Source organism: Myotis yumanensis, unplaced genomic scaffold (genome assembly GCF_028538775.1).
Source record: "Myotis yumanensis isolate MYYU_CA2020_CCGP unplaced genomic scaffold, mMyoYum1.0.hap1 SCAF_17, whole genome shotgun sequence".
In the NCBI taxonomy this organism is placed as follows: Eukaryota; Metazoa; Chordata; class Mammalia; order Chiroptera; family Vespertilionidae; genus Myotis; species Myotis yumanensis.
This window is the reverse complement of record NW_027223768.1, coordinates 33,101,450-33,128,968: the sequence shown is the minus strand read 5'-3', so window position 1 is coordinate 33,128,968 and position 27,519 is coordinate 33,101,450. Positions and strand designations below refer to the sequence as shown.

At 40.8% G+C, this 27,519-nt stretch overlaps 1 protein-coding gene across 3 annotated transcripts; it reads left to right on the top strand.

The window, feature by feature from the left end:
• Positions 1 to 3,203: 3,203 nt before the first annotated feature.
• On the top strand, positions 3,204 to 26,721 carry C4BPA (complement component 4 binding protein alpha). 3 transcript variants are annotated; one of them, XM_070397506.1, is made up of 12 exons: positions 3,204 to 3,391; positions 10,035 to 10,201; positions 11,163 to 11,345; positions 11,730 to 11,829; positions 15,142 to 15,227; positions 15,401 to 15,595; positions 17,637 to 17,819; positions 21,059 to 21,259; positions 22,077 to 22,271; positions 24,478 to 24,645; positions 25,640 to 25,815; positions 26,330 to 26,721. In XM_070397506.1, the coding sequence occupies exons 2-12, from the start codon at positions 10,039 to 10,041 to the stop codon at positions 26,489 to 26,491; spliced, it is 1,812 nt and encodes a 603-aa protein (XP_070253607.1). In that variant the 5' UTR covers positions 3,204 to 3,391; positions 10,035 to 10,038; the 3' UTR covers positions 26,492 to 26,721. The 3 variants fall into 3 exon arrangements, with proteins under 3 accessions (XP_070253607.1, XP_070253609.1, XP_070253608.1); XM_070397508.1 differs by having other exon boundaries at positions 10,032 to 10,201; XM_070397507.1 differs by lacking the exon at positions 3,204 to 3,391 and adding an exon at positions 6,240 to 6,315.
• Positions 26,722 to 27,519: the final 798 nt, after the last annotated feature.

Here is a 27,519-nt window from a genome sequence, read left to right as displayed (position 1 = left end):
GATTTTTAGAGAGAGTGGAAGGGAGGGAGGGGGGACAAAAGAGAGAGAGAGGGAGAGAGAAAGAGAAAGAGAGAGAGAGAAGCATCAATGTGAGATTGGTTGTCTCCCTTCCCAAATGCACCTGACTGGCCCAGGGTTTGATTCTACATCCCAGGTATGTGGCCTTAACCAGGAATCAAACCCATGACCCTCTGGTGTGCTGGGCGACACTCTAACCACTGAGAAACACTGGCCAGGGCTAAATAATACTTTTTAAGAGGTTCTCTGCAGAGGCAGGAAAGATGGGGCCTGTTTGGAGACTAGCACATTGTCTGAACTGGCCCGGATAAAGCATGGGAAGTGATGAGAGAAAAAAACTGGGAAGATCCATTATGGTGAGTTTATAGAGGACTTTAAAGGGTGTGTTGGAGATTTTAAAATTATTTGGTAGGCAGCGAGTACAAATAGAAGACTTTCAAGCATGGAAGTGATGAGGACAGAACACAGATTATAGGTACTATTTGGTGGAAGTAGGAAAAGAACTGAGACAGAGAATCTACCACAATAGTCCCCATGAGCGACAATGATGACCTGAACTGGTTTGATGGCAGTAGAAATAGAAAAGAAATAGCAGATAAGAGAGACATTGCAAAATCCAATAAAAGTAATATGTCAACTGATTGAACGTTGGAGGATGAGGGAGAGAAGAGTTTTAAGGCGAGTCTGAAATAGTATTCCTGGGAGCCTGGATTAATGTTGGGGTCAGAGGTAAGGCTTCTGGGCAGGAAATGAGAAGTTCCCCTTTGGATGTGCTGAGTATAAGGTACGTGTAAGATGTCCAATAGGCAACATGAGTCTGCATTTAGAAGAGTAATCAGAGATAAAGATGTAGTTAGAGAGTAGTTCTCTTATAGGGAATAGTTAAAGCCATGAGAGTAAGTAAGATAATTAAAGATGTAAAGACAAAAATTTAAAAGAAGATCCTGGGATGTATCTATATTTAGAGATGAGAAGGAGGAAGTGGGGGTAACAATAATCAAGGAAGAACAATTAGTAAGATTGGAGCGTCAGGAAAGCCTAGGTCCGTGGTCAACAAACTGCGGCTCGAGAGCTACACGTGGCTCTTTGACCCCTTGAGTGTGGCTCTTCCTATGCCTTAGGAGTACCCTAATTAAGTTAATAACAATGTACCTACCTATATAGTTTAAGTTTAAAAAATTTGGCTCTCAAAAGAAGTTTCAATCGTTGTACTGTTGATATTTGGCTCTGTTGACTAATGAGTTTGCCGATCACTGGTCTAGGTGAATGGAAGCCCAGAGAGAAGAGAGTTTCAGAAAGGAGATAATCAGCAGTGTTCCAGGCTACTGAGAAATTAGAGAAGATAAATTCAATAAATTTTGGGTTTGGAGAAAAGGTCATGTCTCAAAGAGGTCTTTCAGAAATGGTGGGAAGAAGCCAGATGAGAAGGCCACAAAGGAGGGCTGCGGACTGATTATGAGAAAGAGTAGGGAGGAAACGTGGGAGCCTTTTTTGAGAAGTTCAACATCTCACAATGGAGTATAATCTAAGGTTTCAGCAAGATTAAGGCAATATTTCAGGATGAAAGACACACTGAGAATAAGGAAGGCCCTGGCTGGCAGCTCAGCTGTCCTGATATGCCAAGGTTTTGGGTTTGATCCCCAATCAGGGCACATACAAAAATCAACAATGAATGTATTAATAAGTAGAACAACAAATAGATCTCTCTCTCTCTCTCTCTCTCTCTCTCTCTCTCTTTCTCTCTTAAATCAAGAAAATAGGGAAAAGGGGGGGAGGGGTTAAGAGATCAACCCAAGGACTTGTATGCATGCATATAAGCATAACCAAAGGACACAGACAGTATGGGGGTGAGGACATGTGCTGGGGGGGTGGGAGTGTCTGGGGAGAGGCCAATGGGGGGAAAAGGAGACTTATGTAGTACTTTAAACAATAAAGAATTTAAATTTAAAAAACAAACATAAAAGAAAATAGGGAAAAGAATAAACAAATATCTTCTGAAATAAGAGTGAATAGGAGAGAGAACTTGAGGTGGGGAGAAACTACTGTAGAATGATTTTCTTTTTTAGTGAAGTAGGACACAAGGTCATCTGCTGAGAATAAGACAATTTAGTGATCTGGAGAGAAAAATGTGAAACAGTAACTCTGGAAAATAAAGAACTCCAATAGATTGGAAAATGGTATTTTCAAGACCCAATTTTAAGGTAATATTTCCTCTAACTTAGCTCTCAAAACTGTACAATGCGGGATCCTCCATTATGCTCACTCTTGTCAAATCTTCAGATCATTTTCACCTTGTCACTTGACCCATGTGCTTTTTGCCTCTAATACCTTCCTCATTTTAATCTAATAATTTCCACTTTTCATTCAAAGCTCAGCCCAAATGTCATATCTTCTGTCAAAATGTCTGCTGTGATTCTATTCCTTCTTTTCTGAAAAATTTAAGAGACTTTTGTATTTATTACAGAAAAAGCAAAGTTGTCAGGAAGAATTGCTTTTTAATAGCAATCTCCTGAGCACACAAACTTTAATCTTGAGGATTAATAACTTGATTGGATAATGTTAGAGTTTGGGATCCGTCCTAGATCATGTGATAATAAACATGGCTGGTCATTCATTGCATTCTTCTGAGCAGCACCTAATGACAGACTAACTTCTGGAGGTCATTTAGTGCCCAGCATTTAGTAGTAGTGGGGTTGGTAGTAGCTAACATTTACTGAGTACTAATAATGTTGCAAGCAACGTGGCACCAATCAGGAACTCGATAAATGTGTGAAACTCCCCACCTTTTTTCTGTTTTCTTGAGGTGACCAACACAGGTCAAGGTCATCTATAGGTCATGGTGTCCCAGGAAAGCCTGCTGGACGTAGCATCATGGAAAGTGGATCATGTTTGTGAACTTAGTCTGAACCCTATTGTAGCCAAGGATCCCAGGCTAGCAGAATTGAATCTTTCATAACCTCATGTGTTTATGAATAGAGAAAAAGGCTTCTGGCATCAAATTCATATTACATTTTCATTTAGGGGAAATGGTTGGCAAGGAGAAAAATGATTGCGACATGTTATCAAGAATGAGGGCTAGTAAAGAGGAAGGAGATTAGGTAAACACTGGTGCTGTGTTTTTGCTGTTAATCATTCACTGGGCCAATAAAGAGTCTGGTCATCTATTTCTATTCAGCCGTCCCCAATCAGTCAACCACATGGCTGTAATTCCGGGACTTTTGGTGGACTAATGACTAGACAGGTTCAGGAAATTCTGGTAAACTCTTATCTGAGGATGAACTAGGACTATTAGAGATCAAGGCAGTTTTCTTCCTTAAGAAACTGCTCCAGGCACCATAATAGAGTCTTCTACTGCTTCCTCAGCTACTTGCAGGTCAGTGGATTACTTTGGGTATCTTGGGGGAAAGGCTGGTGGTCGAGGAGTTCAAGATTAGAAGGATGAGACAGAGATAAACACTTGGGGTGTTTTTCAGCAGAAATCTTTTCAGGAGTAATGCATTAGGGTGTTACAGGATTTGAAGAGTACTTTTAATCCCTTCTGAGCCTCAATTTTTAATTATAAATGGGGGAATAATAGATACATACTCAAAATAAACTGAAGTAGAGAAGAGGTAAGATGTTGCTCTTTGTTATTGTATCTAATAGTTGAGTGTGTTCGTTTGTTGCTTTTTTTTTTTTTAACCACCTATGTAGGAGAGTTGAAGCAGGAGGTAAGCCAGACTTCCCAGTGGGGTTCAGAGAAGATCTGGTTTTCATAGTCTGCATTCTGAAAATGAATGCAATTTCCTTTGGAGATTTTATTAGCCCCTCCATATCTCCTTCACCATGGACAGTCAAGACCTTTATAACTGATAACAAGAAGGATATTAGTCAGTTTCCAGTTAGTTTTTGAAGCTAGAAGCTGTGGTCATCCTCACCTCCTTTCTCTCCCTCACTTGCAATGTTGATTATCATTTCTTCTTGAAATTCTCTTCCTGCTTGGGCAAGACATAGGACTATTCTGGTCCTCATTTTAATTCTTCATCCACTTTTCTTTTCGTCAACTCCTGCGTTGTGTCTCTCTATAGTAGTAAGAGGAGAATAAAAAGTAGAGTATCCAGAAGAAAAAGTAGCATCAAAGAAGGTTTATACTAAGTGTAGACATACATTTGAATATAATATGAACACAGAAGGAAGGAACTGGTAGATAAAGAAATTCTATGATATGAGGGAAAGTGTGAAACAAGTTCTCTCTGGAATCTCAAAGTGATGTGATTGAGAATGCAGGCATAAGCAAGGAGACACAACAATTGAGACTGTAGAAAATATCATTCTTTACAAAGGTATCTGCATTTTAAAAGGAAGAGTTTAAATACAATGAATACATTAACTTGAAAGTAATCTTTATGGAAGAAGAAATCTGGGGGCTGAGGATTTTCCCAGTGCCCCTCAAAGTGTACTGTATTGGACAGTACTTTTTGCAAGAGACCCACCATGTTGACTATGGCTCTTGAGTTGGTTTCATTTCCATAAGAATGTAAAAGGCGATGATGTCATTGAAATCTGAGGGAATATGCTAGGGAAGTCAGCTTTTCAGTGGGCAGTTACAAAAGTCTGCACTTTGTAGACAATAGAAAGCTGATTTAAGTTTAATGTCATTGTTTTTGCAATGGGAAACAGATTCAAGGAGCTGCTGTAGTTTCTACAAGATCACAAAGTTAGATGATGGTACTGCTGGTTCTCAAGTTTAGCCCTAACCTCTACCTCCATACTCTGTGGTCTGCTGAGTTCTGTGCAGGTTCTGCTGAGGCACCACAAAGAATAGGATGGTGAACCACAAATATTGCACCTGGCCAACTGAGCTCCTGCACATCCTGAGAACGAGTAAGGGAAGTCAGATCACTGTATCATCTCTTCAAAATATACAAAGCTCTTCTCACACATTATTTCATTTGGTCCTCAGTAAGGCAGTCAATCGTTCTTAAGAAGATAAAACTGAATTGAGTTTTATTTATTTCCCATTTATTGGATCACTATTATATGCCACATACAATAGTAGGTTAGGCTCCTTACAAAGACACCTGAAGCCCTAGCCAGTTTGGCTCAGTGGTTAGAGCGTTGTCATGTGGACTGAAGAGTCCCAGGTTCGATTCTGGTCAAGGGCATGCGCCTCGGTTGCAGGTTCGATTCCCTGGCCCTCGTTAGGGCTCACGTGGGAGGCAACCAGTAGAAGTGTCTCTCTCACATTGATGTTTCTCTCTCTTTATCTCTCCCCCGCCCTTCAACTCTTTCTAAAAACCAATGGAAAAATATCCTTGGGTGAGGATTAACAACAACAAAAAGGTTGAATAAATAACTTCTTTGTCTTGAAGAGACTTACAGTCTATTTCAGGAGGCAGAAGTGAATAGATACAATACAATGTGGTGTTGCAATTAAGGTGTCAGAAATGTACTAGAGGAGCATAAAAGAGACTGATAGTTCCTGGTGGTGTTGGGCACTTCATCAAGGAAGTGACATGATCTCAAGGTTGGAGGTAAGAGCATTCATGCACAAGAGATATTCTACACAAATGATTGAAGATCATTCCAGGGTGTGCTTGGGGAGAGGTAAACACTTTCATGAGGTTGAAGCATGGTGTTCGAAGTGAGCAGAAGCAGAGGAAGGGGAACGTAAGGAATTGGGACCCATGAGAGTTTTTTTTTTTAATATATTTTATTGATTTTTTACAGAGAGGAAGGGAGAGAGATAGAGAGTTAGAAACATCGATGAGAGAGAAACATCGACCAGCTGCCTCCTGCACATCTCCTACTGGGGATGTGCTCGAAACCCAGTTACATGCCCTTGACCGGAATCGAACCCGGGACCTTTCAATCCGCAGGCCGACGCTCTATCCACTGAGCCAAACCGGTTTTGGTGAGTTTTTAAGTAAGTTGCTTTTTAGGATTATAACCACAGCAACGAGGACGCTGGCTTACACATGTTTGGAGGCTTTTGCAGTGGTCTAAGGGTAGGGAGAAGGAAATTATGAGAACCGCACCCTGGAATATGGAAGTGGGGTGGAGAAGAGGGTGACTCTGAATATGAAAAGGGGCCAAGAGAGAGGAGGCTAGGATGACTCAGGTTTCTGGTGGGGGCGGCTAGGAGGAGATTATTTATTACTTTAGCCGAAACAGAAAGCACAGAGGTCAAGCAGTATTCAAAGGAAGAAAGTACATTTAGTTTGGGATCTGTTGGATTCAAGGTACCTGGGAGAAAGAAATGAAGCAGTTGGAAATACTGATCTGAACCTTGGAAATTAGAACTTACATTTTTAAAAGGTTTGTTTTTTTTTCTTAAATATGAAATCTAACAAATGGTTGCTAGGTCTGGGGGTGGGATAGGAATGGGGGAAATAAGGAGAAGCTAGTAAAAGGGTATAAACTTTCAGCCATAAAATGAAAATGGTTTGAGGTTCTAATGTCAAACATGGTGACTACAGTGGATAATATTGTACTGTATAATTAAAATTTGCTAAGAGAGTAGAACTTAAATGTTCTTGCCAAAAAAGTAAAAGGTAAGTATGAGAGGTGATGCCTGTATTAATTAACTAGAGAGTGGGTAGGGGCGATCCCTTGGCAGTACATCTGTATGTCAATCATCATGAGGTACACTTTAAGGAACTTACAATGAGCCCCTTACACCTCAGTCAAGCTGAAATTTAAAAATTCAAGAGTCCAAAGTTTTAGCCTTTAGAATTACAAGTGAAGAGGAAAGTGTCGTAATTTATTTCTGGATTTGCAAAGAAAACTGACAAGTCGTTACACTTTTCAAAACCAAGTATTAATGTAAGTAGTATCCCAAAAACAATTTGCTGAGATAACCAGTCAGAATCATAGACTTTTACAGGGTTAAGGGTTACGTTCAATTGGCAAAGCTACAATCTCTAAAGTCCAGTAACAACCCCTTTGTTAGAAAAAAAAACCTGTTTGCCAGATCAGTTTTATGATGCAGATAACTGCTTTTCTGCAGCTGCAGGGAAGAGAAAAGACTTCCTCCTCCTTTTGCTGAGATTTCTTTCACTACTTTTCTCAGGCTAAGCACTGGCATTCCACTAGTTAGAAACAAGAATACTGAAAGGCTCAACATTTCCATGGGAGTAATAGGGTAGAATACAATGTTTATTAACCATTGAGTTTATGGTGCATGTAAGGTTTTGTACCTACAGGAGCTAGTTGGGCCCAGAGGACCGTGAGTGATTCATGGATGATGCTTCAAGTCGTGGGAGTAGATGAGTCCCTCCCAGGAAAACAGTGAAGGGTGAGGGGAGAAGGCCCCTGTGAGGGCCAGGATCTCTGCTCTGAGAATGGCACTGGGTCTCAGTGAAAACCCAACCAAGGGCTTCTGGCCCGGTCCAGCAGGCTTTCCTCTGTGCTGGGGCTTAGAGTCCCCTGGTGACACAGCTGTCTGCTAGATCCAGGTTGCCCCTGGCAGTTGTAACATGGGGCTCCCACCAAACTACAGAGGAGTTAGTCACCAGAAGCCAATGAACTGAATGGCAATTCCCGAAGGATCAGTTCAGTGAAGTCAATATATTGAACTTAGCAAATGATCTGTTTACTTAACATTGTCTTTAAAAGCATTCATTTTGGATATATTCAATAATTATTAATATATTCTTTTAAAGAATATTTAATGAATATGTTCTTTGTAGCAGCATTTTAAATATAATTTTGTTCAATTTTCTGAAGGTATGTCTTTAGTCTTACAGTGTGCTTTTATGAATATAGTCAATGTATATATTTTTCTTGTGACTATACAATGATGACAACTGCAACAATTCATATGGGGAATTTTCACTTTATTCTATTATGCTGATTTTTTATAGTAGAATTCTATTTTGCCAACATATTGGCAAAGATGTTTTAAAATCTTTTCAATTTCACAGATGTCCATAGACATGCCAAATAGACTGCCTTATCAAAAATTAAAGACGCTTATTGCTATATTTTTTTATAGTTCATAACACTTTTTATTGCCCAGGAGAAATTTACCATATTTTATAAATTTCACAATTTAGTGGACTGGTTTTTATTATGTGGAACTTGCCTGAACCTCAACTGTCCTCAGTCTCATTGGATTGCTAGGACAGAAAGAGGAGAGACTTGAGGTGGGAAGGGATGCACTAGGACAAGTGTGTGTGTGTCGGGGGTGGGGGGTGGGTGGGGGCGGAAACACATAGAAAGGTGGTGTGTGAAATCCCAAAATGTGGGTTCTGGTTCCTCCCAACCTTTTAAAAAAAAACCTCAATTCATTCGATACATATTCTGTAAACACACTTTTTGTATGAAAATCATTTGTTAAATTGTTCATTAGGTTGAATTTATTAGGGGGGGCAGAATTGTCCTACCAGCCATATACAGAGTTCATCGGATAGGATGTGCACAGATGGGCTGGATTTGCCCACGTCTGACAACTGGGGGAGGAATGGCTTCATCAGAATTGAATTTTGAAAAGACAAGATTCTGTGGGTCATTACTCATGAAGCTAGGCCCCTCCACAAAGTGTGAAGGGCCACTATAAACTGCCCCCCCCCCCCATAGTGTGGGACAGAAACTTCAAGGGAAAAACTGAGCTGATACCCTTCATCGAAATGAAGATGTGCTTAGTATGAATTGTGGACACATGGGAGTGCAGACTCGTCTGGGTCTAACAGAAATGTCAGAATTAAAGATAAAATTCAACATTTCTGGTGACGGAAGGTGATTTGACTTTGGGTGGGGGGTACACAGTGCAATGTACCGATCATATGTCATAGAAATGTACACTTGAAGCCTATATAAGCTTTTTAACCAAGGCCACCTCAATGAATTTAATTTAAAAAAAGAATGACTATTCAAAAAAATTTAATATTTCATTAGGAGTGAACTTTGTATATTCCTTTAAGGACAAAGACTATTTTTAATGCAAATTTAAGATATATTGTGTTTTTTTTCCTCCCAAGGGAAAGAAAATGGTGGTGAAGACAAAAATACCCTTCATGATTCTGCTTTAAATAAATAATGAAAGCACATGTCTTTACATATCTACATATATAGATCTCTCTCTCTCTCTCTCTCCATATATATATATATATATATATATATATATATATATATATATATATCTAGATATAGAGCAATTTTTTCAAAACTGCAAGTTGCCTGATGGTTTATTTTTTCAGTTTACAGTTGTTATGAGGAATTCCCAAGACTATACATGGTGATCCAACTCCTTTTCTCTATCTCGTCGTTTTCCAGCCCTTTTATTTTGTTTTATATTTGTTCCCTTTTCTCTAAATCCTCTGCCATTTCTTCAGTAACATCATCTCTGTGGCTCACCTGGTCAATTGTAATAGCCTTCTTTTTTTATGTCATTTTAAAATTATATTATATTTTATTTTATTATTTTTCCCATCACCATTTATCCCCCATATACTCTCTTTCACCTCAGCTGCCCCCTCAATCAACTTCCCTGTTTCTTCTCTTTGTTTAATCTCTTATGTACACATCTGCCATAGTGATCTTCTTAAGGCACAATGATGTCACTCCTTAGCTTTAAAGCAAACAAACCCCAAACCAACCAACAAACTAAAAGGCTCATTAATCCTCAAAGTAGCATCCATGAATTCCTAACTTGGCCTTTATATCCCTTTCAGGCACACCTTTAAGTTGCCCCTTCCTTAACGACTGTCTCCCCATCTCAGACACTACTTTCTAGCCACATTGAGCTACTATCCACTGGTCCCCAATTTGCCCTGCATCTATTCTGTAATTTTTAAAGCATACCTAACTCAGCTACAGCCACCTCCTATCTCTCCCCTTGGGGTTAATCTGTCTTCTTAATACTCCCCACCCCAGAAGCTAACGCTCACTGTCTTGTGTTGTAACATTTGTGCACGTCTTCTCTTCTAGCCTCGGCTGTAATTTTCTTGAGGACATGGATCCCATAGCTTTTATCCTAGTGCTTTATAACAAGTAAACATTCAATGACTGTTTATTAAACTGAGTTCTTTCAGCAGAAAAATGGTGGCGACGCCTCAGAGCATGTACCCTCCAAGAGCTCCCAATGAGACCCTGGATAGAAAGGGGAAAATGACAGCCTGGCCCTTCTCTAGGCTGTGGAGAGTCTCTGATTCTACTCTGTTCCAAATGGCCTTGGTGGCGGCTCTATTGGCTACTGTTCTTGGTGAGTCATGGACGAGTTTAGATTGGCCATAAACATTCAAGATCATCCACTTGTTCACAAGACTAACAAAGAGATGACTAAGCCTTCAGCAGAAATCCATCCTCAGCAACCAAGGGTTTGTTGGACCAGGATTTTGGATTTATCTGAAATTTGGGATTTTAAGGGGATTTGGAATTACTTGGAATTTAGGGGAATTTGCTTTACCCATGAAAGAGGCAGTTTTTCTAGACACTTCTGGCTAGATTTCTCCTTCAGGAATTTCCCAATCTGTCTCCCACCCATGACTTGAGACAAATCTGTCTGAGGTATCAGCTTGACTGGACAATTTTCACTGCCAGTGGGTTTATCCAGAGTGGAGAGGCGGGCCACTAGGACTCCTAATAAGTAAATCAGTTCTGTACTTGATTCTTGCGAGGAAAGCAAGATTGATATTTTTGTATTTCAAGGGCTTCATGTTTCTGCCTTCGTATCATTCAAAGTCCAAAAGGTACAAAACACAGTACACATTAAAAATATTATTCTTATTCATCTCCCAGTCACCTAGTTTCTCTTCCCTGAGGCAACCAATGTTATATAAAGTTATTTTTAACGAAATACTGTGTTTCTGTTGAGGAACATTGCAGGGACTTTTTGACTTTGCACAGATGCAGCTGAGTCAGCAGAGATGAAAAATCTGATGGGCTGATGAAATCGTATCTGCCATCTTTAAAAAATAAATGATCTTATATGCAATAGAGGAAGGATGAAAAATGTCTGCCTTTTATCATTATTATTCATCAACATACATGTATTACTGACCAGTCACTGGATTCATTGAGCAATAGAGATAACATAAGTTATTATTTTTCTTGATTAGAAGAGAAAAGAATGGCTCTTGCTCTAAAAATCCTATTACTGAAAACACCAAGATGCTGTGTCCTGAGCTATAACTTACAGTGCTCTTTGTCATTTTGGTGTCCAGGCGATTGTGGTCCTCCACCCAGCTTACACTTTGCTTTTCCAACGGAAGAGCTGAATGAGACAAGCTACGAAGAGAGAACCCGTCTGGCATACACCTGCCGCCCTGGCTACGTTAGGACCAGTTCAAAAATTAGTTATGTTACCTGTAAAGGAGGCAGCTGGCAGCACGAAACCTTCTGTATCAGTAAGTATGAACATTTATTCTCTTATTTGTGCTTTTTCCTTTTTTTGCAAAGTTGTCTCAGGAACTAAGCTTTCTGAATGCAAATAAGAACTCTTGGTCATTGAGAAACCACCCTGTTTGTCAGTGGCTGATTGCCATATACACATTGCCACTTTGTGAAAAACATAGCAAGCCCACAAACAAATACGTGAAACAGAAAAATTAGGAGCTACCTAGTTGCATTGAGAAGTAAATATTCAGTGAGTCAGGATCTGAAATAAGTTTGAATCTGAATCTCTGGTCTTTCTGGAAACAGAGTTCAAAGCTAATCAATCGGCTTTATTTTCTAATGTCATATCTGTGAGAACTTGACATCCCTAATCCTCATTTTAACTTTTCTCTCAGGGAAAAAATGCAGCAACCCAGGAGAATTACGTAATGGGGAAGTGATCATGAAGCCAGATTACTCTTTTGGATCACATATAGAATTCAACTGTTTAGAAGGGTGAGTGTGAGGCCATCTAGAAACAACACTTTAAAACAATTAATAGCTGATGTGTTTATAGATTCAGAAGTAAAAATGATGTAAAAAAGTACACACAGAATTCTTGCTTTTACTCTATCGCCAGCCACCCATTCCTCCTGTCCTTCAACAGGCATCTAGTTTGATGAGTTTTCTATGCATCTTTCTAGTGTTTACTTTTACAAATACAAGCTAATATTTTTATTTTGTACCTTTTCAATCACGAACGTAATTTTCAAATCCGGCTTTATCTTTCTTTATCGATACATACAGGAGACATTTCCATGTTTGTGCATAGAAAGGTTCCTTGTTAATAATGTTTTACAACTACATAAAATTTTATTGTGGGATATAGGATGGATTAATACTCCCTTTGATGAGTCCCGGGGTCTTTTTAATCCTTTGCCATTCTGAACAGTACTCTGGTACATTTACCTTGTACATATATCATTTTGTACATATGAAGTCATATCTACAGGGTAACTTTCCAGAGTGGGATTTCTGGGTCAAAGAATACTTATATTTGAAAATTGGAAAGATATTACAAGTTGTTCTCTCTTGGGGTTACATGGTTTTACAGAATATGCTCATGTCCGTCTCTCCCTACACTTGCCAACTAAGTGCGTTGCCAAACTTTTGAAAACTTGTCAATTTTTGGAAATTTTTCCAATTTAAGAGGTAAAAATAAAATCTCACAATAGTGTCAACGTATATGTCTCTTACTATGAGCGAGGTTGAGCACATTTTTATATGTTTAAGAGATGTTTGTAGCTACTTGTAAACTATTTGGCACTGTATTCTCTCCTCCTGGCCCCACCCTATTCTGTCTTTTCTGCCAGTAGATTTATGTCATTTGTATGACCTCAGCATGTATAGTTAACATTACTGTTAAATACTCATATATGTCTGTAACTTGATTTCACTCCCAACTCCTGCAGATGATGAAACAAGAAAATGGGCTTCGTTTTCCATCTCCTGTTACTTGTTACATTATTTCGGCACTGGCAGAGCACATGACATTTATGTTTCATTCAGTCACCTCACTTTTGTTTTTGTTCTAGATCTGCAAGTGCAGTGCTCACCGCCAGTTGTTTTGTGGTTTTGCTTTGGCTGAAATTTCCTGTGTCAGAGTGTGGCTGGCTATAGTTTGGCTTCTGGTGACTTCCTAAAAGAAAACTCCAAGTGAAAATTATTAAGTTCCTGTAGGTTCAATACTGTCTGAGGCCTTGGTACTTAAAGGAGAACATGGCCAGATATAAAGTGCTTGGCTGAGACTGACTGGTGTGGCTCAGTGATTGAATGTTGACCTATGATCCAGGAGATCAAGGTTCGATTCCCAGGGCACATGTCTGGGTTGCAAGCTAGATCCCCAGTAGGGGTGTGCAGGAGTCAGCCAATCAATGATTCTCACTTCCCCTCTGAAATCAATAAAATATATTTTTAAAAAATTTAAAGTCCTTGGCCGATAATTTCTTTTCTTGACTATCCTATAGATATTGCCACACATTTTTTTTAGTGGATATTGATTTACAGACCTCTGCTGCATATATATATATATATATATATATATATATATATATATATATGTTTTTATTGATATCAGAGAGGAAGGGAGAAGGAGAGATAGAAATATCAATGATGAGAGAAAATCAGTGATCGGCTGCCTCCTGCACGCCCCCTACTGGGGACTGAGCCTGCAACTTGAGCATGTGCCTTTGACCGGAATCGAACCCAGGACCCTTCAGTCTGCAGGCAGACACTCTATCCACTGAGCCAAACAATCTAGGGCCCTATCTGGATTCCTTATTCTTAAATGTAACTTGGTCTTTTTTTGGCCATTCAGAGATATTACTTTTTATCTTTGAAATCTAATAATCCTACTCTTAGTTATTTTCATCCAAACCATTGTGTTTACTTTTTGTTGCTATGTGATATACAATTTTAAAATGTGGGTTAAAGTATTATTCTACTTTTGTAATGTTTACTCGAAACACATTTAAAGTAGTTATTTTGTGGGGAGTTTTTGTTTTGTTTCTTCTTCAGGTTCTCCAATTAAGTATACGTTGATTCTCCTTTGCTGGTCATCTGTATCTCACATTTTTTTTCTCTAAACTTTTTTGTTATTATTGTTTCATTTTGTTAGATTTTTCTCATGTTTATCCTATTTCCCTTATGAAAAGCTGCTAAGAAAGAAAGGGAGCCCAGTTGGCGTGGCTCAGTGGTTGAGCGTCGACCTATGAACCAGGAGGTCACAGTTCAATTCCTGGTAGGGCACAGCCCCAGGTTGCAGGCTTGATCCCCAGTAGTGGGTGCCCAGGAGGCAGCTGATTAATGATTCTCTCTCATCATTGATGTTTCTATCTCTCTCTCCCTTTCCCTTCCTCTCTGAAATCAGTAAAAAAATATGATTAAAAGGAAAAGGAAAAATTCAGCACCATGGTGCTGTTGGAACATTGATGTGTTCCTATTGAAATAACCAGAAACACTACTTTTCGCTTATGTTCCTGACCAGGTTGGAAACATTGCATTTGAAAGAAACTTAAAAATAAAGACACCCTTAATTCTCACTGTATTTTATCGTATTAAAAGATTCATTTTCTTAAGAACTGTTTATTTTTTTTAAGTTCTTATTAAATAAACTCTAAGGGCTCTTAAATGAGTTGAAGGTATCATTTATGCTAGTGTTCAATCATATTGTAGGCTATTCCTTGATAATAGTACAATTTGAAATCATACTAACAATCCTTTGTTTTTTCTGTTGCTATAATGCCTAGAGGGCAGAAAGCTTAGAAATCATCAAGAGCATTATTCTGTGAATGGGTGTATTCCTCTCCCCTTATCCTTGGGTATCTCTTCTCTCTCTCTGTGAATGCATGCCTTTTGGTAGAGTTTTTGGTGCTTGGCAGAGGGCAAGCTTCTGGAAGACAAGAGGAAACTGTAAACCAGGAGAGTTTGGAGCCAGTAATCTAGCTGGTACTCTCATCCAAGCTGCATAACACACTCAAATGAGTTTTTTTTTTTGCCCGATATAGTCGTGCTTGAACTCTGGGTGAACTCCGTGACTGACATCTAGTTGATGTTCAATTATACATTTCAGAATAAGAGAAACCTCACATCTCCCCGCAGTGGTGAAATTTTACTGACTGGAGTGCTCAGTGGGAAGGGTTCTCTGAGAAAACCTTGTTTCTTCATTTTTTAATATGGAGTAACCATTCTATTCGTTTGGACGCTTTTATGTCATTTAATTTGGGGTAGGGACAATTCCATTAAAATCTTTTATCCTATTTTATTCAGGTATGTCTTAAAAGGCCCAACCACTAGTTATTGTGAGATCCAAGATAGAACAGTTGGCTGGAGTCATAGTTTTCCAGAATGTGTGAGTAAGTAAAGACTTTTTTCTCATTTGACTCTACACTTCTACTGTGTTCGGTAATAGAACTCCTGTGCACGTTGGCTGCTTTTTTGTACCACCCGTGAGAATTTGCGTCATGAATGTGCGATGTGGAAAGATATCTCCCCTAATTCTTTCTTCTTCTTCACGTACTCATCCCAGTTGCCAAATGTGAGCCCCCTCCAGCCATCAGCCACGGGAAGCACAATGGTTGGCGTGAAGAGTCCTACCCATACGGCTCCTCTGTCACCTACAGTTGTAACCCCAGCTTCTCCTTGGTGGGTGAAGCTTCCATTTCCTGCACAGTGGAGAATAAAACAAAAGGTGTCTGGAGCCCCAGCCCTCCGACTTGTAAAAGTAAGTAGCGGTTGAATTGCTGGCTTATCCTTTGAATTTTTCTCTTTTGTTTCAAAGAGCAAGGAAGATGAATGTTTTGGGGGAAACGAAAGGATGGAAAGACAAACTACTTCTTGCAATGATGAAAGCCATGTATTTGGCCAACCGATACTGAGGCATTAGTCACAAACAGCACCAACATCTCCTTGGCTTTGCACAGTAGGTTGCTTCTCACGCACACTGAGTCTACTGCATGTAGCAGCCAGCTCTGCATTCCAGGTGACACCTTGATATCTACAGGCCCTTTCACAGGGTCTTCAGAAGAGGAAGAGAGAAAAGCAAATTGTGATCTGGCTTTTATGAGCTTTGGCCTGGAAGTAACTACATATCACTTGACATTGCAGCCTTCAGTCCAGTGGTTCTCAACCTTCCTAATGCTGCAACCCTTTAATACAGTTCCTCATGTTATGGTGACCCCCAACCATAAAATTATTTTCGTTGTTACTTCATAACTGTAATGTTGCTACTGTTATGAATCGTAATGTAAATATCTGATATGCAGGATGTATTCTCATTGTTACCAATTGAACATAATTAAAGCATAGTGATGAATCACAGAAACAATATGTAATTCTATATGTGTTTTCCGATGGTCTTAGGCGACCCCTGTGAAAGGGTCGTTCGACCCCCAAAGGGGTCTCGACCCACAGGTTGAGAACCACTGCTTTAGTCCAAAACTAGTACTGTGTAGTAGACTCTACCTAAGGGAAGTTGAGAATGTCATCTTTTATCTGTTCAGGAATCCGAGCTGGAAATTTTGGTTAGCGCTTGGAATGTCAACCACATATGCCTACAGGGCAAGCTAAACCCACCGACCACCAGCAGGTCAGCAGGGCAAAGTGAGCAGTAATTGAGCTGAAAGCTACATTGTGGTATGACTCGTCTGCTAATCTTCCTCAGCTACTCAGGGCCCACACATTATCACAGTGATGGCGAACCTATGACACGCGTGTCAGGGGTGACACGCGAACTCATTTTTTTGGTTGATTTTTCTTTGTTAAATGGCATTTAAATATATAAAGTAAATATCAAAAATAGAAGTCTTTGTTTGACTATGGTTGCAAATATCAAAAAATTTCTATATGTGACACGGCACCAGAGTTAAGTTAGGGTTTTTCAAAATGCTGACACGCCGAGCTCAAAAGGTTCACCATCACTGCACTATCATTTACTATTCTGACTCCCCACAGGACACAATCAAACCAGGGTATGTGAGGGCACCATATTGCAAACATGCCTGGGGTCTAGACTGCAGGGTGATCATGATCACCCCTGATACTGACAGATACTGAGGCTGGAAAGTTAGCAGGGCCAGGTTATGAAGGGCCTCGTGTGGTTCTCTCAGAAGTTCAGGACGAAGGTGATGGAGAGACGTTGAAATGTGTTGCATTTCAGAAAGGTAACTGGCTATAGAATGGCCGACAATTCGAAGTAGGACACAATTTAACCCATAGGCACCATCCAGCCAAGAAGTGAAAATGCTTCAACTGTAGCCATGGCAGTGGGCCTGGAAAGAAGTTAAGGGATTGTAGAGGAAATAAGGTGGCAGGACTTGGGGGACCGATGAGGGCGGTTTGTTCTTTGCTTGTGAGGGTGCAGATGTCTGATACCTTCCTTGGCTGCCTCATCATCGTGCACGTCATATAATCACCGTTGGCCACTGACCCACCCCCAAAATCATCCAGGAAGGTAGGTCATTATAAGGGGAAGATTTGGGGACTTTGAGAATGTGCTCCTCTGGGTCAGATATGACTAGTTTTTCTTGAGATAAATGAGGAAGTGAAGTTATCCAGAAACCTCATTTTCCTGAGATTTTTAAAAGTTGAAAAAAGGTATACATTTATGTGCTTTTAAAAATGTTTTCCTTGTAGCTGCTTGATATGCACTGTATCAGGCTTTTTCCAATACTTGGAATTGGATTAGCAATAGCAGTAATATTCTTATTGCCATTTCTCTTTTATAATCCACTACCTTTTCTTATGCTACATTTTTTTTTTTAAAGAAATCACCTGTCCTCAGCCATATGTTAACCATGGAAGGATCGTCTTAGGATTTAGACACTCCTATACTTACAAAGACTCTATTACTATTGAGTGCAATAAAGGTTTTACCATCAAAGGCAACAGTGTAGTTCGTTGTGGAGCTGATAACAACTGGAGTCCTCCTCTTCCCATCTGTGAGATCTGTGAGTATGAACCACAAAAGAACTTTAATGTTTGGCATCTAAAGTTACCCAGAAATGTTGGTGAGGGCATATTCGTATGCCCAAGCCCACTTGAGTCACAGTAAGAATTTAAAATTTAGATCAATAATTTTCTTTATTTTTTCCTCATGGGAAAAAAGATGTATGACAATACACTGTGCAAGATCTCTTAGCATCACAAAAAACTGCCACATGCAGTTATGCAGGGTGCACACTCCCTAAGAGGAGACACTGCAGACACTGTGCTATGGATCAGGCTTCTGGCTGAATGGCGCTCCCCCTATGGGAGTGCACTGACCACCGGGGGCAGCTCTTGTGTTGAATGTCTGCCCCCCTGGTGGTCAGTGCACATCATAGCAACTGGTCGTTCCGCCGTTCAGTCTATTTGCATATTAGCCTTTTATTACATAGGATTCCGTTTTCAACAAAAGTTATCAGAAATGCAAAGAGATAGGAAAGATGATGAAGAAAATTGCCTTTGAGGGGGCCCAAATGTTGGGCTTAGCAGAAAAGAAGTTCAAAGCAGTTATTATAAATACTCAGTAATCTGAGTTCAAAAACTCAGATTACTAACTGATGTCGCTTGCTTTCAGCCTGAAGAAGTTCCTTTACTATGTCTTGTAAGGTGGTCATCTAGCAAAAGTAAGATACCACTTTACACCTGTCAGTATGGCTATAATAAAAAAGATAAACAGTCACAAATGTTGGTGAGGATGTGAAAACATTGGAAGCCTCATACACTGCTGGTGGGCATATAAAATTGTTCTGGAACAGAGTTTTGGCAGTTTCCTCAAAAGTTTCAGTTACCCAACAATTGCCCTTTTATCTAACCCAAGGGGAATGAAACAGATGACCACACACAAACATTTTATGTTAATGTTCACTTCAACATTGTTCATCATTGCTAAGCACCCCGATGCCTGACTACTGAAAAAGGGATAAACAAAAAGGGCTATATTTATGCAGTGGAATGTCATTTGGCAATGGAAATAAATGAAGTACCGATATATGCCATAACATAGAGGAAATGTGAAAACATTATGCTAAGTGAAAGAAACCAGTTACAAAACCCCCCACATATTACATAATTCCATTTATTTGAAAAGTCCAGAGTAGGCAAATCTATGGATAAAGCATATTAGTGACTCCCAAAGCCTGGGGGGGGAGATGGGAATAGGGAGAGACTATTAATGAGTAGAGAGTTCCTTTTGGGAATGATCAAAATATCCTAAAGTTGGATAGTGAATTCACAGCTCTGTGAATATACTGAAATCATTGGATTGTGTGTTTTATTTTATTTTTTATATATTTTTATTGACTTTAGAGAGGAAATGAGAGGGAGAGAGAGATAGAAACATCAGTGATGAGAGAGAATCATTGATTGGCTGCCTCCTGCACACTCCCTACTGGAGTTTGAGCCCACAACCCAGGCATGTGCCCTTGACTGGAATCGAACCCAAGACCCTTCAGTCCACAGACCAATGCTCTATCCACTGAGCCAAACCAGCTAGAGCAGTGGTAGGCAAACTCATTAGTCAACAGAGCCAAATATCAACAGTACAACAATTGAAATTTCTTTTGAGAGCCAGATTTTTTAAACTTAAACTATATAGGTAGGTACATTGTTATTAACTTAATTAGGGTACTCCTAAGCTGGCCTTTGCTAAAAACGTCCTCAATCTGAGGGGTCGACCTCAGCGAAAATACCCCCACTTCTTCTAATGCCACTTCTTCAAAATAGACTAGCTCAGGCTGAAAACTGACTTCTGCCCATGAGCCACGAAGTTTCAATCGCACGTGGTATTTTGTGGAAGAGCCACACTCAAGAGGCCAAAGAGCTGCATGTGGCTTGCGAGCTGTGGTTTGCTGACCACTGAGCTAGGGCAGGATTGTGTATTTTAAATAGGTGAATTTTATGTCATATGACTTACATCTCAGTAAAAATGTTAGAAAAGAACCTTAACCTACATATAAGTTAAAATGTCTGAAGATAAAATGTAATAAATATCTAACTTGGCAGATGTTTGTATTATATTTTCATCCTATATAATAAAAGCCCAATATACTAAGTGTCCAGTCATCCAATTGGCCATTCAACCAATCAAAGCATAATATGCTAATGATATGCTAAGGCTACTCAACTGCTTGCTGTAATGTGCACTGACCACCAGGGGGCAGACGCTCCAACCGGTAGGTTAGCTTGCTGCTGGGGTCCAGCCGATTGGGAGTGAGCAAGATGGGCCAGACACACCCTGGAACCCTCCTGTGGTCCCTCCCAGGCTGGCCAATCTCCCACATCCCTCCCTGGCCCCGATTGTGCACCAGTGGGGCTCCTTGGCCTGGCCTGCACCCTCTTGCAATCTAGGACCCCTCGGGGGATGTCGGAGAGCCAGTTTTGGCCTGATGATGGAAGAACCAGTTGCTATGACATGCACTGACCACCAGGGAGCAGATGCTCAATGAAGGAGCTGCCCCCTGGTGGTCAGTGCACTCCCACAGGAGGAGCGCCGCTCAGACAGAAACCGGGCTCACGACTGGCAAACACAGCAGTGGTGGCAAGGGCCTCTCCAGCCTCCGCAGCAGCACTAAAGATGCCCAACTGTGAGAGGTTGCAGGCTGGGCTGAGAGACACCCCCAACCCCCCCCCCCACCCACCCGCACGAATTTTGTGCACCGGGCCTCTAGTATGATATAAACCAGTAGAATCAGGAAAGAGCAAAGAGGACAAGACAAAGTCCCGGCTCAAAAGATGCTTGGAGTATTTTTGCTCTTGATCAGCCCTTTAATGAATCAGTATCTGGCATCATCTGGATGAGGGGGAATGAATTGTTTATTTTTTCCCAATAAGTCAGGAGATAAGAAACTTAGATTAATCTGGGACAGTTCTCCAGCCACATCTAGCTAGCAAGCCTCGTGCTTTAATTCAGAGACTAAACTTTCTGAAGTACAATGAGGAGGAAGGAGAATTGACATTTGGGTGGTTGGCATGGACACACAGGAACCATTTGGTAATATGTTTAGTAAAGAACGTCTCTGGTGTTGTGCACATGCCTATTGGGGCACATGTCTATGTGTGTATGTTGGTGTGGCTGATTCACCAGCCATGGCAGGCTGGTTAAGGGCTGAATGAACACATGGCACCCTTTGATAGGAAAGGCTCATTGATCATGCTGTATCCCTCCTAACAGTGTCCTTTTCCATTATTCTTCTCTTATGAGCAGATAGTTGTACTAACTTATCAGATATCCCACACGCTTCCTGGGATCCATATAACTACCGCCTACCAACAAAAGACGAACTGTATGAAGTTGGGACTGTGTTGAGGTACCGCTGTCATCCTGGCTATAAAACCGCCAGAAATAACCCTAAGATTGTGACTTGTCAGAGAAATTTGGAGTGGACCCCATATGAAGAATGTGAGGGTGAGTTTCTATTTTTAAAATACTTTAGTATGTTAAATGTCCAGCATATTATAGGATTTTCTGCCTTCAATGAATATAATTGTGTTCCTCAAGTTAAATTCATGATCATATTAATTCAACAGGATGACTGCTATTGCCAGAAGAGACCATCAAGGGCTTGGAGTTTGAAGGGCTCTCCCGATTTTTATTTGCCACATGTGGGTGTGGGACCAGCCCATTTCACATCTCTGTCCTTCCTACCAGTATCGATGTGGCTTCCTCTTTAATTCCCTAGTTGTAGAACTTCCATTCAGCCAGATTTTGGTTGTTTTGAATGATGGTTGTTCTGTTTAGTTGCAATTTTGATGCAGTTGTGGGAGGAGGCAAGTACTATGTTTACTTATGCCACCATCTTCACTGAAAGCCAATATAAGCTTTTGAGAACATTCTTCCTTCTGCATTTTGGGAAGTATAAGTTATTAGAAAGCTTAATAATGATGTGACCCTAGTGAAGCCTTAAGGAGATAAATGTTATTTGTCACTGCTCTTGAATAATTTTGAAAATTTACATTTTCATCCAGGTTTCATCCAACGTCTCATTCTGGAGGCCCCTCATGCAATTATTTAATTGGAAGGAAGTGACTGGATTGAACTACTTTAGCAAATCAGGGACAGGGAGTGAGGACTCAAGGTGTCTCAGGGACCCTTGTCTGTTTCCCCAACCTCACTTCTGAGGCGAACTCTTCTAAAGGTGGAAATGAGGTTATTAGCCACAGGAACCTCCTCATGGTGATTTTACTAACCTCACTTTTTATTAGCCTCACTTTTTATTTTTTAGAGATTTGCTGTCCAGTACCAGAGCTGAAGAATGGCAAAATCATTCCTCGAAAACAACAGAGGAAAGATTTGGCCAACAAGTGTGAATATTTCTATGGAGACTCGATTTCATATTCATGTCCTGGGAGACGTAACGCTGAAGCTTCATGCCAAGGAGATGGCACCTGGAGTCCTGACACACCAACATGTGGAGAGAGTAAGAGCTTATGGAATTATGTTATTTTAGAAGTTTCTTCATATCAAAGTATTGGCGTTTATTAAGGGAAGGGTTCAAATTAGGTAAAAAGAATTTCTGTGCTCTGCATGATTCTTAGAATGGATACATTTGTTTAATAGCACTGTCTGCATTCCAAATTTCTCTTTTCTCCCCAATGGTTGCTCCTATTTTCTTGACCTTCCTGGTTTCCTTTCCTGAATCAGTGAAATTAGGCCACATCTAATAGATCAGCTAGACTTCTGAACTGTTGTGTTCTGCTTCTTGGTATTTATTCTCTTCTCTTTCAGTGTTTCTGGTCCATATTCCTTAACCTGCAGAACAAGACTCCAAATCTATTTGAACTTGCTTCCTTTCCTCTGCTGCCTCTAAGCCCTCCTTCAGCCTGTCTCTCACTGTGAGATGCCTGCCTCTCCCTCACCAGGAGCACTTAAGTACTAAACACAGTCCTCCCGTCTCCCGCTGTGTTCCCATAACCCTATCTGTTGATGACCAGGAATAATCACCGCCACCTGAACAGTGATTCTTTGCCTTTCCCTCTGAAATAAGGAGCCCAAACGAGCTTCAGAGTGACCAGGTATCTGTCACAGTTGAGAAATCAATGGGAATCTTGTCTCCCTTAGTTGAAGTGTTTCCACTTTGCCTACCAGCGCTTTTCTATCTGCAGGTCACAGAGTTCAGGGAATAAAAGCACATTTTCCCCAAAAGTTCACTTAGAGTGAATATAAATGGGGCCACTCCTGCTTCCATCTCTTGGTTTGTAGGCTCATGGACTCTATTTTTTTTTATTGGGAACCCAGTACCATATAAAGGCCGATCTTTGATTTAAAGTGAATACTGTGTTCTTAAAGTTAGTTACTGTAAGTAATATTGTAAAGCCCCATTATTGTAAAGTACTGTCTCTCACCTGCACTTCAACTAAGCCTTTAACAGCTATGACAAAGGAGACGAATGAACAGCCAGATGAACAAATACATGGGGCAAAGTCTGGGAGGGTCCCAAACATGGCGCTTCTGTACCCATGGAGTTGTGGTTCTTCACCCTCCCGGTGGGTGGATGTGTTCACGCATCTGGAAGCTCTTTGAACTCCCTACTCTTGGAATTTTATGGAGGCTTCCTCATGTAGGCACCATCAAGTATTAATTCGGTTTCCAGGCTCTCTCCCAAAGAGGGGAAGATTCCAAACTTCTAATCATGGTTTGGTCCTTCTGGTGACTAGCGCCTTCCAGGAATTCACCCAGAGTCACCTCATTAGAATAAAAGATGCTCCTAGTGCTCTTATCATAAAGGAAATTGCAAGGGTTTCAGGATCTTAGTCCCAGAAATTGAGGGACTAATATATATATATATTCCTATTATCGCACATCATGCTAGCATCTTCTTGCTCATTCAAAAGAATTAATATGATGCCACTGATATACTGGATTACTGTGATATTCTCTATATGTTCAGGTGCTCATGTAACTTCAGGCTCTTATGAGAGGGGCAGGTGAGTTTTCACAGGACAAGGGTAAAATGGCAAATGTATGATATTGACCCTTTCATGTGTGTGCAGATTGTTTCTGATCTTCTTTTCTGATAGGGTGGGAAAGAAGGCCTTTGTTAAACCAGTGGCCTCATTTCCCTGAAGACATATTAAAGCAAAGTTACCATATCTGGTACAGGGTCTGTAGTAGAGGCTAAAATGTTGAGTGTTGAACAGTCTACTGTAATTGTCCAGAATTCTAATTTTTGTAGTAGACAGACTGGGGAAATAAATAGAGATATGATGAGAATGACCACTTCTGCAACTTTAGAGTGGTACTAATTTCTCCCTTACTTTATTTTAAAGTAAATTTATAGAGTGATGGTTAATATGATATATATTTTAAATTGACTTTCCTTGCTTTAAGATGGAGGAGTCTCAGGCAGATCAATAGTTTCTACTTGGCCTTCTTGCATGTGATTGCTGTTACCCCTACAGGTCAATGACCCAATATGGAGAATGGACCAACTAGGGTGCCATCAAGGTTCTTCATCCTGAGGGTACAGGAGGGCAGCACAGGTACTTGGGGTTGGCTAAGTGATCCCTTGGGCAGAGAAGATGGCAGGACAGGACAGTGCCTACAGAAACCACACAGATTCTGGGATGTGTTGTTGTTTATGTCCTCTAAGCTCAAGCTCTCTCACTTTATGTCTTCCCAACAAGGTTGCTCTTATCCTCCTGTCATTGACCATGGACGTCATAAACTAACTACAAACACATTCTCACGTAATGAGGCTAAATATGAATGTGACAGAGGATACACTCTGGTTGGAAATCCCATACTCTCCTGCAGTTTTTCACGCTGGTCTGGTCCGCCTCCTCAATGCAAAGGTAACTCCAGCCCATGGATAAGTGGGAAGAACTCTCATGCAGGGATTGAGAATAACCTTTCTATCCAGCCAGAGGCGGAACAAAAATGTATGATTTATTTATTTTAAATAATTACTATGTCCAAGTGGTACCCAAAGCAAACAAAAGTACAAGGGGTATACAGAAACATTAGTCTCCCCTATTTCTTTCTCCCAGTTACAAAACTCAGCCTCCTTGAGGCAGCCCCTGTTCCCACTTTCTTGTATATCTCTGGAAATAGTCCACAGGCGGTACATTTTCTTGTGGCCTGGAGCAAAATTTTCATGGAAACTTGCTCTGGCATGAAGGTAGGCTCTCAGGGGCTGATTCCAAACACCAGGAAGTGAGCCTCACGCAGAGTAGGGCACCACCTGCCAATGCTGGAGGCCTGTGGTGTGGGATTCCCAGTTTGCAAACTGATGTGGGGGTGGGAGTCGTCAAGGTCAGGTTTGCTGTTTGCTTGCATACAGGTTTAGTGTCACTTTCCCATCAACAACTCCAGGAATTATTTGTCACCATTGGTTCTTTTGCTCACAAGAGGACAATGGGCAGGAGAACATTCTATCCCAGTGATTTGTAGGGATCACAATGGGAGGGATTGTTGCTTTGATGGCTGAGTCTGGGGTCGTGTGCCTTTTTTATACCCTGTCATGTAATTTAAAGATGCTATGTCTTCAACAGTTTCTTAACTTCTCTCTCTCTCATTTTTTCTCATTTAAATGGGAATAATAACAGTGCTCACTTTATAGAGAGGAGTGAGACTTCAATGAGATAATTACATCAAATGGTGAGCCCTGAAGAATGATATGAGCCAATGCTCAATGTACATGGGAGCTAATATTATTGCTCTCAAAAGAAAAAAAAAAACATAAGACAATGAGCAGCACCTACATGCAGTTCATTTGAATAATCCTAGCCTGTGATCACGTCTTCTTTTCTTAGTCTTACAGATTGCTTAACTGTGCTTTCCTTGTAGCTGTATGTCCGACACCAGAGATAGAACATGGGAATCTGCTTGTGGATAAGGATCAGTTTGTTGAAAATGAAAATGTCACCATCCAGTGTGACTCTGGCTATGCTATCGTCGGTTCCCAAAACATCACCTGCTTGGAGGACAGGACCTGGTACCCAGAGGTGCCCAAGTGTGAGTGGGTAAGTGGCACAATTCAAGGAACTCCCTGTGCCTTCAATCCCTAAAAATGGTGCCTCCCCAAAGCACTGTCGCAGCCAGCGAAGGCCAGATCTGACTTGCCAGGACTCATTTCTCAGTCATTCAAAAGGACTCTCTTGTTTTCCCTGGGAGCACACATTAGGATGGCAGATTTTCCTACTCTCACTTGAGAACAGGGAACACCGAGCCCCTTAAGGAGAGGAGGTTCTCAGAGACCTGGGAGTACTTCTACATTTCCTTTTCCTGATTGTATAACACACTGTGTTCCATGTCTGGATGAGTAGCTGAAGTAGCCTCTGTCCCCACAGAGGCCGTGTGGAAAGCTGTCTCGGGAAGATCTAGATCCCTCTGGGAAGACTACAGTGGGGCCCGGGCTCTCCTGGTTGTCCTGCTCTCCCATCAATCCTGGGGGTGGTCTTGGACCTGACCCTCCGTCCTGCGTTGTCAGGATCTCAGAGAAGCCTCCCAAGCACTCACCACCTGTATCTGTTTTAGGTGGTCCCTGCAGGCTGTGAGCAAGTGATAGCAGGCAGAGAACTCATGCAGTGTCTCCCTAGCGTGGAGGATGTGAAGATGGCCCTGGAGCTGTATAAATTGTCTTTGGAGATTGAACTCCTGGAACTGCAGAGGGACAAGGCGAAGAAATCCATTCTGTAGTCACCACTCTGATTTTCCCCAGAAGGTGCCCTGCTCCCTTCCATTCAATATGGGTCACTTTAGTTAGCAACTCTGCCATTCTTTTGCATTGTAATGAATACCTAAAAATGGTAATTTGCTTTTTTATTTTTGCTAGTGCTCTGAGATTATAGAATTGTTGATAATCTTGTGGCTCACATTTTTTGGACACAAAGTGCACATTTTTCCATTAAAAATTTACTTATACAGTTTTTGTCTTTGTGGTCATTGAGACTGTGAAATGAGGTCCATATACAAACCCCAAAATGTATTTACATAATTTACATTAATTGTATTGTATGGGTCAGAGGTATAACTGACTTGGGTTCCCATCAGTTATATTTCCCTGGATTACCTTACTGCATGTTCCCCATGTGCAAATCACCAGGTCCTCAGTATTTAGATTAAATGTCAACAAGCCCCAAAAGTCTTGTCCACTCTCTCCTATTTGCAGAGATTTGTGCCCTTTCTAAACGCCCAAGTGCTTCGTCTCTGACTTGCTAAGGCTGCCTCTTGACTTTTGTTTTATACGAAAGCATTTGTGTTGTGTCTGACCCACTTATTTCATCCTCAGAGATCAAACTCTGAAAGCTCAGTGAATGTGAAGCCCACCAGGAAGCCCCCTGTGCATCCGCAAGTCCTCCATCTGATCTAGTTCTCATTTTCTTTACTAGAAAAATGAAAAGCCTTGAGCAACTATCCCACACACAAGGAGACACCCCATGCGAATCGCTTTTATATCTCGAGGTATTTCGGAGGCTCTATTCACTTCCACTCACCACTTCCTCCAACCTTGCATCCTCTGCAATGAGGTCCATATACAAACCCAAGAATGTTTTTACATAAAGTTACTACATTCCTTGTTTTGTATGGGTCTTGCATGTGGACTTGGGTTCTCACTCATATCTCAGCTCCACTGGCTCTCCTGTCTTTCCCTCGTACACAGTACCTAATGGTTAACATCGGCCTCTTTTGTTTAATTTTCCCAAACATACTCTGAGGAGGCAATG

Excerpts from the sequence above, each read along its gene's own strand:
- C4BPA (XM_070397506.1), top strand. The coding sequence starts at position 10,039 with ATGGTGGCGACGCCTCAGAGCATGTACCCTCCAAGAGCTCCCAATGAG. Across the intron at positions 11,830-15,141 it reads GAATTCAACTGTTTAGAAGG|GTATGTCTTAAAAGGCCCAA; the intron begins GTGAGTGTGAGG and ends TATTTTATTCAG. Across the intron at positions 15,228-15,400 it reads TAGTTTTCCAGAATGTGTGA|TTGCCAAATGTGAGCCCCCT; the intron begins GTAAGTAAAGAC and ends TACTCATCCCAG.